General features: G+C 43.8%; 1 protein-coding gene across 2 annotated transcripts in view; it reads right to left on the bottom strand.

The window, feature by feature from the left end:
* KHDRBS3 (KH RNA binding domain containing, signal transduction associated 3) overlaps positions 1-15,806 on the bottom strand; it is a 110,992-nt gene that overhangs the window by 21,691 nt on the left and 73,495 nt on the right. For both annotated transcript variants that reach the window (XR_014010657.1, XM_081204983.1), the window contains exons 6-7: positions 10,182-10,374; positions 7,161-7,243 (exon numbers count right to left, since the gene is read on the bottom strand). Coding sequence is in view for 1 of the 2 variants with exons in the window: in XM_081204983.1 (XP_081061109.1) it covers positions 7,161-7,243; positions 10,182-10,374 (276 nt within the window). In the remaining variant the exon portion in view is untranslated. The remainder of the gene's footprint in view (positions 1-7,160; positions 7,244-10,181; positions 10,375-15,806) is intronic.

Raw genomic sequence — 15,806 nt, 5'->3', positions numbered from 1 at the left:
GTGTCAGACAAAAAGATTCCTGCATTATAGGCGGTTGGACTAGATGACCCTCATAGTCCCTTTCAACTCTACGACTCTACTAATGAAATACTTCCTTATATGACATGGAACAGTATTTACATATTGCTTTTTAAATGATCAAAATGCTTCACAAACATTGCCGCAACGGTCTCTACAAAGACTGTGTGATGTTGTATCAGTTTTGTTATCCCTGCAGTATACTGCATTGAGGGGGAGAGAGAATAAAGCTAAGAGAGTAAACAGTGGCTTGCTAAGAGACACCTATTGATACGGCAGCAGAGGAGATGTTCTTACTTAGACCACTACATCAAACTAAGTTTCTGCTGAGAGAAAGTGAGTCTGCAATTCCCGAACTTCTCCCTCACTACCTCAGAGGCTGGAATCTTATTTGACCATTGAAAGGAAAGCTTCCGTTTTGTGTGAATGTTATTGCATCTCATGCACAATGTTTCTAAGAAAGTAAGTCTTGTAAGCATCAGCCTTTCGGGTGTCGGAAGGGGATTAGATCTCAAGTCTTTCTTCCTCGCATGCCTAGCCAGGAAGGACATGTGAAGACCTTCATTGCTCCCCTGAGCCTCCTGTGATCATGAAAGAAGAAGCCCAAGCGTACTTCTTGTGACTCAAGCCTTCCAGATTCAGCTTATATCCACAGCATCTGCCGCGTGGAGCCAAGGAAGTCAAAATGCATATTTTGGTTTTAATATAGCACTGCTTTTTTGGGAACAGAATATTTTCAAAGGATAGAGAAGGCAGATGGCTCAATGAGGCCAGCTCTTACCTCCATTACTTACTTTTCTGGTAAAAAGAAAAAGGCAACCAATAACCTAGGCCCAAGAAGTAGATTTTCAAAGGCACATCTACACCTGTTTGCATACACATGTCAACTAAATCTTTACGGCCCCATCTCGCAAATACCTAAATTCATACATGGGGAAAAGAAAATACATCCTATTTGAATGTTGTGGTTTTACGTACCAGGACATAATAACAATAATCTGTTCCTTAAAAAGGTAAAGGGCCATTCGGTCCAGTCGTGACCGACTCTGGGGTTGCAGTGCTCATCTCGCTTTATTGGCCGAGGGAGCCGGCGTTTGTCCACAGACAGCTTCTGGGTCATGTGGCCAGCATGACTAAGCCACTTCTGGCAAACCAGAGCAGCGCACAGAAACGCCGTTTACCTTCCCGCTGGAGCGATACCTATTTATCTACTTGCACTCTGACGTGCTTTCGAACTGCTAGGTTGGCAGGAGCAGGGACCGAGCAACGGGAGCTCACCCCAGGGATTCGAACTGCCGACCTTCTGATCGGCAAGTCCTAGGCTCTGTGGTTTAACCCACAGCGCCACCCACGCCCCCAATCTGTTACTTAGCAGGTCTCAAAATTAGGAAAATGCAACCTTGGGTGAACAACGCATGACATATGACACTGTGTCATGATTTATTGAACAGACAGCTAGGACCTAAGCCATCAGCTATTCCTGACAGGGAAATCAGAGGAGGTAGGAAAGAGTCTTCTATTTCATGTTGAGTGGGTGAGAAAGGAGTGTGTGGAATAGGCTGGAGGTCTCATACTGGTTTCAGGGGGTACTTGGAGCAACCAAACCTTTTGCCGTTTCCTGCTCCAAAACTCAGTATGAAGCCAGAGAAGAAGCACCATCAATTCCCTAGTCTTCTATACATGCCAACAGCTACCGCAACTATGGCAGGCCTTGGTAGTCTTAACTGTTTGCTATGCTGACTGCCCACAGGGAAATGGCTCTTTCAGCAGCAATCTCGTCTGCCTGGCAACATCCAAATCAAATACCTACATCCACAAAGCTCTCTCATTCATACAGGCGTATACAGAATCAGGTGCTTGGTCATCACATCATTTATATTGTCTCTCAGGAACAATCTTAGGAGGTTATTATTTCCAAGCACCAGGCGTATCAGGAGTGATGCGTACAGATTTGTGATGACCAGAATGCCTACAGAATGCCTGTGTGTCGTGTCAAGTTTCAGTCCCGGTACTTTTTGCTCTACAACCAATTCTACAGGACATTCTGCTCAGTTGGAGGCCATCAACTATAATTTTGGATGTGATAGCAAGCAAGAGGAGCAGGAATTGCAACCGGCTTATGAGTCCTATTCCTTGCTGTACTCTATTTTGTCCCAAACCTATCTTGCACATTAATGGCAAGGCACAGAAAAGAGAAGTGTCAGTTGCATTGTCTCCCCACACCCTCAAAAGTCACTGCTGAAATGGCTAATGGCTTAAGAAATTGGTGTGGGATGTTGTTGCTTTCATGACATTATCGCCCCTGCTTATCTGAATGGCACAAATCAGCCAGTGCATTTCATCAGTGCTATTTCACAGATCATGGTATAATGGCATGCCTTCTTTCTCAGTTCAGCACCACAACTGGGTCATGTGAGGCTACAGTTCTATGCACAGCTAAGTTGTGCCTGAGTCTCACTGAAGTTAGAACTAGGATTCAGCCCTAGAATGAAAGCAATATATCTAGGCATGTCCAGTGGGCCCTTCCATCATCACACAGATCTGGGATTTGAGATTAGATCCTTTGGGTCAGAGAACTTAGATTCTTCTGATAGGATTGAGCCTCAACATCTCTCTTCTTAGGCAACCAAGGCTCTGGGACTTGTAACTGCATGCAAGATTGCAGCTTTAGTGCAGTAAGTATTTGGGTATGCCCTGAAGGTGCACAGTCGACTTAAATATAATTCAGCACACTGGAAGCACAATGCTAGCAATTAAATTTTAGTACAACTTTTAAATCTCAACACTACCACTTCTAAACATCTGCCTCCAATGAGTATCTCCAAAGTTGAATTTTCTAATTAAACACAGAGTAAAACAAAAACAAAAAGAATGTTGCAGGTTGCCTCTGCAGCAGCACGAGGCCATTCAGCCTGTGATTGATAACTGCAGGGTGGAACACCACAGCTTTGGTGCTCTCAGCCTCTCAGAAAGGTACTACGGCTTTCATGTGTGAAATCATTTCTCTGCAACACACTTGTTTTGCTTTAGACTACCGTCATTCTTCATTGGTCTCAGGTGCTTAATTTAGCCTTCGACTGTATGAGCCACCGTGGCTTCGAAACTTCTCCAGAATCACATCATTTGCTTACAGGTGCATTTGCAGAAAAAGACGATTCTGTACACATTCCTCCTACCACAAACAAATGAATAAAACCCACAGCCCTACTCGCCATTTGCAAAGAGTGGGTGATAATTAAGAGAAGGGTTTTATACCCCAGAGCATAGGTTGTTTGGCACCAAGCAAGCTGTTGAGACCAAATTTTGTGATATGTATGTGTGTATAAGAGGTACATCTACAGGCAAATTTACAGGAGGGCAAATGGGGCACTTGCTCAGGGCAGCAAATCTGAGGAGGCGGTGACGAGGCCACAGTTTTCCCTACTGTAAATATGTCTCTTACTGGAAGTTCCCTTCCCACACAACAGGAAGGTGCAGAAGCCTTGTGATGCTCAGCACCGTGCTGTGAGTTTGCCCCCATCTCTCTCTTTCTCCCTGCTCAACCTTGTCTCTGCATCAGAGTCACCTGGACTCCCTTGAAGGAATCCTCAACGCCCGTCTGACCTCCAGATCAGGAGAAACTCTGGACCAGAGAGAGGAAAGGAGAGGGGGGACATTTTGCACCCTGGCTGGGAGTGTGATCTGTTGGTCTCCTTTGGGCAAATTGCCTTGGGAGAGTGTGCTGGAGAAAACAGTGCTGGCCTCTTGTAGGCACCCTTTCGCCCTCGCCATTTGGGTGATATGCATTCCAGCCAAATGCCTGGTTTCCATTTGCAGTTAAGGAACAGCAACCATCCCTAAAGCTACACTAACCACACGCAAATATTAATTCTAGCAATTCCATGAGGCCCAAAATTGTTCTTTGGAGACAGCGCCACTCAGTCATTTGGACCAGACCTTAAAATGGTTCCAAAACTGCCTTAGTATCCTGCAACCATCATGAGTTGAGATCCCAGACTCTACAAAGCCAGCTAGCTGTTGCTCCATCAGTAACTGACCTGGCCTGAAGCAACAGTGTTAGCACAGTCCTACCATGTTGAGTTTACTCAGGCAGCTAGTGGGAATACAAATCAACCTCAAAGTCAACATGTCTGTACATTCCTTTAGATCGGTAAGCATTTGTGCAAAATGACTAACTCAATATCAATCAGTTTTGTAAAATCTGTTAAGCCTTTTCTCATATCGGATCAGAATGAGAACCTGGAGGGCAGCCAACAGTCAGGGGATAATGCAGTGAAAAGGAAGCATTTCAGTGGCAATGGGCAGGTACGCAGCCACTCCTTCCCCTCCCTTTTTCTGTAACCTTGTCACATAATCCAAATTTTAGTAACAAAGCTCATTCTCTGCCATGTTAACTCTCTGCAGCATCTGTCACTGCTATGAATGGTTGATCATAAGTACCTCGGTAGTCATCTCAGTGCTATTAAGCAGATGGCAGTGCTAAATCCAAATGATGTAGTACATCTCCCCGGTGGACTTTGTTTCCATACTCTACCATTATTCCACAATTCCTCTGTGATAAATCTTATGTATTCTGGAGAACATTAAATAGTGAGCAGACATAGGCAATTGATTTATTAGCAGCAGTCTGCATTTGCCCCGTTACCAGTCTTTGGAAACACTTGTGTGGAAAACGTGGGAAGCCCTCAAGGCGCATAGACCGCTGGCCTCATTTTGTGTAATGTAATGTTTCTAAACAGATTCCACATTTCAGCACAATTTGTCTTTGCAAAGTGCTCAATTGCAGTTTGCGGGGTGTGTGTGTGTGTGTGTGTGTGTGTGTGTGTGTGTATATATATATATATATATATATATATATATATATATATATAACAAACCAAAGAGACCCAGACTTTGCATTTGGTTCTAGGAGGGATTTGGTGATTAAATTGCTCTAGTATGGTTATTAGACTAATTGAAGAACAGAATTCTTGTGACTCTAAATCTGAGTAACATTACTGGGATCAAGGAGTATCACGGTGTCCTTATAAATATACTGAGCACAGGGAAGTGATCAAAGCCAGCGTAAAGGCATTTGGGGTGCGTGCATCAACACGGGGAGGAAGCTAGGGTTTACAGGGCGTTTAAACCTCTCCAGTTCAATGGCCAGCTAAATTTTGCAGAAATCCAAGTCACCCATCTATATACAACAGTTTAAGATGAGACTTGCTCAACCCATCACACAAAACGTAACTGCCAATCTCTCGTATAGCCATCTGGCTGTTTTGCTTTTCTTAACCTGGTATTGAAAACATAGCTTTCGACAGTCTGGAAATCAAACAGCTTGTCCCAAATCACCAGAGAGCAATGTAAACAAGTGCCTGGTAGGGTACAGCCTTCGAAATCTACACCAATATTGTTGTTCTCTCCTCTTTCATTGTGGCACACTGGACTGGCTTAGCTTGTCTCATTAAACATGTGTAAATTGTTGCGGCTAATTTCCACTGAACGTTATCCCTCAACGTTAAAGAGTTACGTCATCTTTCTCACTTTAGTCAATGGAGCTGAGTGACTACAGCCAGCACAAATCACAGCAGGCCCAATTTGCATTCTAATCAGCTGCCAAAAGTAATTCCTTTAGAAGTCCACTACATTGCCATGAGTTATGTTGCTGGGAATCTACTTCCTTAGGGCCCGTGAAAAGGCATACTGATAGCTAGACTGCAGGAACGCAGAATGATGCTTACTTTGCAAGCCATCCCAATCCAACCAATGTGGGATCTCCATAGCTAAGAATACATGAATGGATATTTAACAAAAGAGTCTTCCAGCTGAGTTGGACAAGAAAGCTTGCAATAAACTTCTCTGTGAAAATCCAGAGACTACCCCAAATTTAACAGCTATCCGCTAGCACAAAAGCCATGCAAGGTTGAAGATTTGTGTATAATAAGGTATCACATCTATTTACTTAGTTCACTTTCAAATAGTATAAAATTTTTGCTTTTGCTGAAAATAAACCGCATGTAGGCTGGTTTAGTTATGTAATAGGATGTCTACTACTATCACACTCCTGTCCAAAGGTGTGGTCACTACTGGTTGCGGGGATGGAGGCTTCCATCTGACATCCAGTCACCTGAACCACTGCTGCATGCCGCAACAGAGAGAGAGAGGTGAGGCAGGGGCAAGCCTGACATGGGGCAAATGCACTTGTGAGAGCTCTGAATTGGCTCAAATGGTGCATTTTCATCTTGCTGGCTTCCCTGCTGCCTTGCCCCTCTTGTGTGCATCAGTGCTGTGGGCGAAAAGAGGTCAAGTGAATGCCACGCACCCTCACCCCCACGTGGCCATCTGCTCCTCAATATGGTCTGCTCCTATCAACCAGTGGGAGAGGTATGTTGGAAGTGGAATATTTGCTGCTGCTGCACGTTACACCTAACCCTGTCAAAAATAAATGGCAATCAAGACCGTGCAGAGGTGGGCAGAATGTGATCTAGAGAGGAAGCACTTTGTCTCATGAAGGTATCACAGCATCTCTTGTGTGGAAAAGGACCTAGATTCAGTTCTTCACATCTCCTGCCAAAAGGGCCAGGTAGCAGGTGACAGGGATGGACAGATCAGCTGATTTCCACTTCATTTCAGTTTTGCATGTGTTGGCATGGAAAGGGGGAACCCACAAATATTCACATTGTGTGCATCTTTCTAAAAAATAAGTTTTTTTTAAAATGCTTTCATATGCATCCCCCCAATTTAAATGTAAATGTTTTTTGAGCTTGAACTGCACCATAAAATTATGAGAACTGTGTAGTCCAGGTAACAACTACATTCCAAACAGTGTTTAAGTGCGGGGACTGCAAATTGGATCTGTTTGCTTTAAAATGTGGACCGAATAAAATTCTCCTCCATCCGTAGCTGGCGAAGGGGAAGACCTGAAACCCTGAACAGCCACTGCCAGTGGCAGCAGACAATATTAGGCTGTGATATAGTACTGAATGGACAGTCTTGAGTGGCTTAAACAGCTGTTCCACTCCTACACCAGGGATGAATCTTCTGCCTGTTATCAAAGATGGGTATTTCAAGACTGATCACAAATCAAAACCACTTACTCCCAGAAATATATGGTGACTCATGCAACCATTCTAAATGAATTAAGCCATCTTCCTTACCTTTGTGCTGAAGTACTATAGCTGTTATCATAGGAATCGTAGCTCTGTTCATCGTATGAAGTGCCATATCCATCATCATAGTCCTGGGGAAACAATTTCAATACAAAGGCGGCATTACAATTCAAGGAACTACTACAGAACTCAAAACACCACCTATTTTTTCCCAGTCAAAATGACATCTCCAGGAATATGAATTTACTGAAGATGTTCTGGACCTTAGTTAAATAGGCCCTGAGCACAAGTAGGTCCACAACTGGTTCTGTGTACCAAAGGAGTCTCCGGACTTCTGTTTCTTCCTTCATGCAACACGGTAAACAGATAAGTTGTTGTTGACATGAATTTCCAAGAAAAAGGCAACATGAACTTGTCCGGGCAAGCCAAATAGTTATTTGGCTCAACAATGGAAGGCTCTTGAACAGATAGTGGACTGCAAACTTTCTCACCATGGGCAACCATCCTGTTTAATCTGGTGAGTAATCTGAAGACACATACTTACTGCTCTCCCTGAAAACACCTTTTAACGGAGACATTGAAGTCACTGTAGCTGATCTCAGTCAAGAGTAGTCAAGTGTTCTGCTTAATCCTTTAGAGGAAAGGGCCAAACTGAGGTGGTTACGCTAAACTTTGGGGTTGGGGATTATCAGAGGATTTACTGCAAGAACAGTAAGTAACCATCTCTATAAGAGGGTGATTTATCTTAATGGTATTCTTGAACACAGCACCAAAACAGAATGTAAGAAACTCATCTCTCACGTTATCTTGCAACTCACAGACTCCCTTTAAATAGCAATCAAGTAGAGCTCAAGGATGCTTTCAAGTTTGCCCTTAATTAGATTTGACATCTTCCTGTTAATGTTTTCTGTGTTTGAGGTTTCAAGTGCAGCACGTTTATTCCTATTTGGCCAGTTCTGCATATAAATTGATATACTTTGATATTTTTTTAAAATGTATCCCAGAGATATGAATCTGATGAGAAATTAGACTCACCATTGGGTTTCTGAAATGCAAAACCACCTGCAGTCCTAGAGAATTATGTCTGGCTAGGTGTATGTGTTGGAAGAATGGAGAACTGTATAATTCTGTTGCTGTGATGCCTTAGAGAAAATGAAGTGAAAATGTTTGGCTGTGTTAATACAGGTCATCTAATAGCAATGAAGCTGGAATTCTGTGTTTATGGAGTGCCACACTGGTTCCCTCCTATCCTGCTGCTGCTCTCAATAGGAAATCTCTTTCTGTTTTTAGCTGAGTTAGCGGAGTTATGGGGAAAACAGGTTTTCAGGTTCCTTAGAAAGCCTCCTGTGGGACAGCCACTTCACACCTTCCATTTTTAAACATACACTTAATGTAAAGTGTGATGGTGATAAGCAGGTGCTCAGAAATGCATTACGCCACTGCATTCAGGAAACCCAGGTTTAATGCTGCACGATGTGTGACAACAGCCCTGGAAATTGCACATAATGACTGCCTGGGCTTGCAGAAGTGAAGGGAAGCATACTTGGGCTTCTGCCACCGGGCATAGGGACCTAAGGCCACTTGAAGGGCTACTTCCCCAGTGTTGCAAGAAGAATACCATGACCAGAGGAAGGCCCATCTGTTGGTCAGAGGAGCAGGGAACTGGCTTTCCTCTTCCCTGCTAGATGGAACACTATTCCTATGCTTGCTTTCTACTTCCTCACCCTGCTGCTTTTGCATGTCTATTTGACTGTGTACGTTTGGCCTCTGTGCAGCACTCAGAAAATGTTTGCCACTTTGTATGTGATAAATATAAATAGCAACACCCCCCCAATGTTTCTCAGCTGATGGGGAGCTATAAACAGAAGAAACCAGTCCTCCAATCAGAATATGAGGTGGTCGGCTCCTTTCTCTTATTAACTACACCTAGAACGACCCATGTTCCTGTTGCATAAATGCTCAGGTTTCTATGAGTTACCTGACCAGGTTCCCACCAACTACCGGAGAGCTGAACTGGCCTGAGCAGATATATTTGAGGACTGGAACACCATTGCTGCATTTTTTCTACTGTGTCCTTTTTTATATATAGCTTTGCTACGTTGGGTCCTCATTAGCTACTGTAAAATAATCATGTTTATTATAATAATTAATCATGCTCTCTTATGAGTCAATTTACTTCTGTAAACTACAAGTGGCTGTGCCATTTTCTAAGGGGAGCCATTCCTGGAACTGCCCACCATTTTAATTTGCTCCAAATGCAATGCCCATGCTTGTTTCCCATTCAAAAATGATGCCATGCACTTGGGGGGGGGGGAAGCAAACCAAAAACCAAATAATAACTATAATAAACAGCTGTGCTGGGCCCCAGCAAGGAGGGTGGTAACAGGATCTGTGTGTGTCATTGTTTTGCAAAGGCTCTCTTGTGTCAGGTTATTTCCTTTATGCGTCTAAGAAAGTCTTAATTCGGCTAATAACACAGTGAGCTATATGCTCAGTCTTAATGTTCAGTCCTAACAGGTTTGTTTTCCAACAGATGTTGCTAACAGTGAGGCAGAGTGCGCCATGGGAGCACTTTGTAAAAAATGGATCTAATGAGAAACAGTTGGTTTGAGCATCGTTAATAAACATCCAAATATATTCATCGATCACCTTGACACAGTATGTTAAGGCAGGTTAGATTTATGGTATGGGGATATATCCTGAAAACGACTTCCCTGGGGAGAACAGCCATGGGCTTCCCTGAAGCATCATGCTTCCTTGGAGTCTTCTAGCAGAGTAGGTACGATATAATCACTACTATATAATCCCATGGAAAAGTTGCCCCTAACAAACTTCTTAGGGAAGTGGAACTACTAAGAGGACCCTTTCCGCTGATTGTAACATCCATGGGGGTCTGGTGGGAAAGAGGTTGTCTTTCGGATATTTGGGGCCCAAGCCATGTAGGGTTTTAAACCTCAATGTGAGCACCTTGAATAGGGTCAGGAAATGACCCGGAGACCAGTTAGATGGGCCAACGGTCTGTTTCAGTACAGAACAGCTTCCTGCAGTTTTAAGGTGGGTTCCACTTACGTATTCTCCATAGGTGTCTTGTGCTGGAGGAGGAGGAAGGGGTCGGTAGCCTGCAGATGGTGGAACCCCTCTTGCTCTGGGAGTTAGAAGACCCCGGCCACGAGTGATGGGACCTCTACCAGGGGGTATTCCTCTGGGTGCGGGTGCCCCTCTTGGGATGCCTGCAGGTGGGGGTGGCACACCTCCGCGGGTTCTAAGAACAAGAGAGTAACTTATATTAAAATGGCACGTTCCAATTCTTCCCTATCATAAAACACAAAAACATTACGTGACTATCATAACCAGTCAAAGCCCCCTAAACTGGGAGCCAGCTTAAAGAACTTTTCTGGTGTTGAAATTTGAAGCAGGAAACAAGAGTAAATTCAAGACTTATTTGAAAGGAGGAGTAAATGAACGGTGCTAAGTGGGCAAGCTTGTGCCCATGTTGCAACCAAGTGAAGGTGCCACTAGGGATATGGTAAGTAGGTCTGCTTTTAGGTAGACAATGCCTCTGTTTGAGAATTGCTCATCATCATGAAGTTCTCCTTACGCTGTTTCCAGAGACTTGGGTACATCCTGTAGGTAGGATGGGCACATTCTGGAGCCTCCTCCCCCTGTGAAATCCTACTAGCCAGTAATGAAGTAAAGTAGGTCCACAAGTTATATGGAGGTTACATTCCAGGGACTGCGTCTAAAACCAAAATTGGGTAGTCAAGGCTCATTGGGTTCAATGGTTGGTGGGACTACCAAAGTCATCTTCCGCAGAACCCTGCCTCCTTTTTAATTTTTTGCCATGTGTGGAAATCTGGATGCAAGTTGAATGCACACCAGCTGAATGCACGTAAGTTATGGGCTTACTGTAGCAGCAGAGTTCCCCCTTTCCATGCCATGCATGGAACAGAAGTCACAAAGTCATTGTTTTTGGTTTTTGCAATGTGCACACACACCCACAAATGCACACTTAGGTGTGATGTGCACGCCCACAGGGCAATTATGTATTATTTTCTGCACAAAGGTTCTTCCCACTTAGGAATTCAAAATGCAAACATATATTCAGATACAGAACACACATTCCTCCAGCAGGGAAGCCACACAAGTGGTGACCTGTGAAACTGCTCAACAAGCAAGACACGGATAGACTTAATGGCAGGGAGCCAACCTTCATGTTTTTCCTTGTCTTCAGAGTGCTTATTCTCCCTCCTCCCATTACAGAGTATATTCAATCACTTCCAAGTATCTGTTATGTGTTCTAATTCAAACCAGCATAATATTAAGTGTGTTTTGTGGGAGGGGGAGTTATTGGTTGGTTTGGGGGGTATTTTATGATGTATTTTGTGTTTTTAGGTTGTGAACCTCTCGGCAATCTTTGGATGAAGGTCGGTATACAAATTTAATAAATAATCAACAGCAATTATGTAAGTCAGCAAGAGGTACTCATCTGTATGACCATTTCTCCCGTTTTGACTGCTAACCTCATTTGTAAAACAGACGCAAGTGTCCAGCAGATAAATCGGCCACTTTATAATGAGATGCTGCTTGGAATTAGTATGCAAATACGCTAGTGATGGGCTCGTGAAATGTCCCCCTAATCTCAATAAGCAATCATCATCAAAACCCTTTTGGGGAGTTGAAAGCCTCCAGCTTCATCAGCCCTCAAGCATGCAACGTACATCAATATGAATACAAGATGTTTCGCAGATTTCAAATAATGTTTTATGTGTGTGCTACTTGCAACCATATGGTTCCCTCTCTTGAGCGCAATGGCACAGATGACCAAGAGTTAATTTCAATTCTAGTTTGAGATTTAAGCATTTTCACCTTATCAAGCATGTTTCTGTAGGCGAATGTTGGAACAGTTGATCAGCAGCAGTTGCGGTTACCTTCTTTTAACTTTGACAGGTTCAAACCCCCTGAACATCATTATGACATCAGGTGAACTGCAGGTAGATGGATTGGCCTACAGAGGGGCTGAGGGAGACCCAGTTCCCTATGCTTGCATCAATCTATACAATGACAGAGGACTACTTTAGTAAAAAGTAAAGGGACCCCTGACCATTAGATCCAGTCGTGGACGACTCTGGGGTTGCGGTGCTTATCTCGCTTTATTGGCCGAGGGAGCCGGCGTACAGCTTCCAGGTCATGTGGCCAGCATGACTAAGCCGCTTCTGGCGAACCAGAGCAGTGACGGAAACACTGTTTACCTTCCCGCCAGAGCGGTACCTATTTATCTACTTGCACTTTGACGTGCTTTCGAACTGCTAGGTTGGCAGGAGCAGGGACCGAGCAATGGGAGCTCACCCCGTTGCGGGGATTCGAACCGCCGACCTTCTGATCGGCAAGTCCTAGGCTCTGTGGTTTTTAACCCACAGCGCCACCTTGAGGACTACTGTATCACAAAGGCTGCTTCTCCGTGGGCAACAATCAGGTGTTAAAAATAGCATGCATGAGGATTTGAGCCTTGTGTGTGAAAATGCCCTGGTTTGCTGGTCTATAGCACATTCTATTCCTTTGCTCAGCTTCTTAGATGGCTCTAACTCTAATAGGTGAAGACAACTTGGGGAACCAATCCAATTTGTTTCAACCACTTCAGCTGATTGAATCAATTTCTGATGCCTCTTTCATTCCCCTCCTATTTTCTCCCTCCTTAACCTTTAACCAGAAAGGAAATCTGCCCTTTTTGCTTTTGGTTGTAAATAAATGCAGCACAGGAAAAAACAACAACCCCAAACTGAACTGAACCTAAACAATTTGTCCTAATTAATATGCACATCAGCATTATCTGTTCTATTTTTATATTGTTTTCTTTGATGTTCAAATCCAACTTCCAGTTACCTGTAATCTTATATTTTGTTCAAGGTTTCTAATGCATGCTTATGCAAGTTATGATACAGCTGTTCAAGATCTCCTTTGTTTTAGATGCATTCCAGAAAGATTCACAGGGCCAGTATGGAACCTTGTCATCATTGTATTATATTCTGCAAATTCGCCTCTCTCTTCCCAAACAAACCAAAACAAGTTCCTAGATCTCACAGTGACAAAAAGAAAGATGAAGTGTACCTGGCGAAGGCTCGGGTGCCTGAAGTGACATGGTCAGGATTTTGTGATACATGTAGAGCATCTGTGGCATAATCCCCTCCTCCACATTGTAGGTTTTCTCAGACGCACCATTTTGAGGGTGGGGGAATATCTATATAGATTTAGCATGAGCTATACGTCTGGTGTTCCACTGACTTGAACATTCAAGCGTTCCTTTAAGCAACAGCACTGGCCTCCAGCTGCACATACTAAAATCCTGTGACGTTAACATCTGTGATATTATCCTTTCATTCCTGTGAATGCATCAGGATTACAAAAAACAACAACAGCATCCTACCATTCATGTTATGTTCTACTTATTACTACTGATCGCTGCTTGCATAACTATCAAAACAGAGACAAACAAACTGGTACCCACGTGCGTGCGTGTGTTTGTATGTATGTGTGTATTGTGTGGACACAGAGGAAAAATCAGACAACCTCCCCAACATCTTTGAAATGGTGAAATGAGAGGGGCCCAGTTGCTGCCCCGAGGATCTTCTGGAAGGGCAGAGAGCTCCACTTCCTTGCCAACAGCTTCAGGACTGAAGTGGAGAGGCAAAAGCTCACTGATTCTTTTCGTAGTTTTAGATGTGATCACGGGGCTTTGTGCCCAGCAAAATGGAGGCAAGCGGCAGGTTACTTGTTTATGTTCACCTACCCAAACGCCCAGAACTGACTGGCTGAGAGCAGTTGGCCATACACATGGGTGGGGCCCTGCTCCACTTTGAAGAAGAAAGCAGGCTTTTGTTCTCTACCACCATTATTTTCCTGCAAGGGTAAAGGGTCTTCTTCATTGTTATAGACCCTGGCCTAACCTTACTCTCCTGCTGCTCTCCCTCATTTAGGTTCAAGGGACATCCAACCACAGACAAACCACTTGACCAACATATGTTGACATCAATGTACCGTTAAAAAGGCGTTTGCAATGCTTCTGAGTGACCGTTATCATGCAGTGACGCAGCTAGAGTGTTCAACTTGCACTAGAGGCCTAATCATGCCTCCAGGTTTTTGGGAGTGCAAGTAATACAAGTCCCAGCCAACACAGCTGGCTGGAGCTGATGTGGTCCAAGGTACCAGATCAGGGTCACCAGGCCGGCAAAGGCTGCAAGTACGCATGCAGGGTGCTTCTGGCCCCACAAACTTTAAGTGAATGTTGGCGCCTTGCAAAAGTGGCTTGGGTCAATGAGAAAGCTCTCGACGCTCTCTTGAGTTTGTGACTCATTTGACGTCCCCCAAGGCTCTTGTATTGTTTCTCCTAGGTGCTCTTGGAACTTTTGTCTGCGTCCAAGTTTGCTGTCAGGGTTGCCAGGCAAGCTGTGCCCCATCTGTTCAGGGCGGTCCTTTGTTCTGAAGACTGTGTTTTCAAGAACCAAGCTGAACAACAGGATGAGGTCACAGAGCCTGAAGGAGCAGCAGCAGCAACAACAACAACAAAGGTGTCTGTGAACCCCTGAAGACATGCAAATCTATCTGCTTCACATTCAAGAGCTGCTATCAGTCACTATAAACAATATTGAACTAGACGGAAGAACGGACTGACCCTCGGGCAGCTTCCTATATGCCTGCTATTCAGGCTGGTGTGGATAAAAAGGGATTGTAAGAAACTCCAAAATGGTCTCCAAACTGGGTGAACGAAATGGTAACGTGATTCAGTGCAAGCAAGCATAAAGTGATGTGCATTGGGATTAAAAATAAATAAATGCCCAGGTTCCTTTCTGTAATGGTTCCTGGTTTCTGGAGCTCTAAAATGGATTGATGGGACTAGGATTTGTGGGCCGCTGCCTTATAAGAATGCAAGGGAGCATGGTGATTTTATGAAGCAGCTGTCAAGTGGCCCAATACCACACTCTCTATCAATCAAATCCTCAAACTATGCCCTAAGGGCATTAGTGGGGAATAATAAAAGCGGAGGATATTTGAATGGTTCCAAAATGAGAAGCTCACATTGCCTCACGGAAGTCCAAGTAGCAAGTACATCTATTCATCATACCCAACGAAGGGTTCTGCCAAACTCAAAACACTTGCAAGTGCTGGAAAAATCCCCGTTTTAGATCTATCACCCAAGATGTTGGTCAAGGGTTCCTCAAATATGACATACTCCTCTGGGAATCTATGGTGTTTCTCACACACACACCCAACGCAGCTCCTGTGCTAATAAAACTTAGACCTATTAAAGAATTGTGTCCACCTCCATTCACATCCCCACTGCTAAAATGCGGCAAAGCTCTCCTCAATATAACAACGCTATCTGGGAAAGCATATATAGATGTAGCCATGAACAATGAAGCCTGGACATATAACCCAAATTTCAGAACTCAACAAAAGTTGAAGAGCAATTAAAACCAATAATGGAAACTTGTGAAGAGAGATTATCTGCCACACATTTCTTACACCAAATTTAAAAGATCTTACAAATTCTAATTTGTTAAAGCACCAGAAAAATAATTAAGTTTCCTCACATACTGCCCCCCCCCCGAGGTTGCAAAGACAGCTGAAGTATTAAGAGAACATTTATTTTATCTAAGGGAAGGTGTGTGTTTGATGGGGAGGGAAGTATGTTTTAACACT

Source organism: Podarcis bocagei, assembly GCF_964188305.1.
Source record: "Podarcis bocagei genome assembly, chromosome: 8".
Classification (NCBI taxonomy): Eukaryota; Metazoa; Chordata; class Lepidosauria; order Squamata; family Lacertidae; genus Podarcis; species Podarcis bocagei.
Note: the sequence above shows the minus strand (reverse complement) of the source record. Positions and strands in the feature narration are given on the sequence as shown.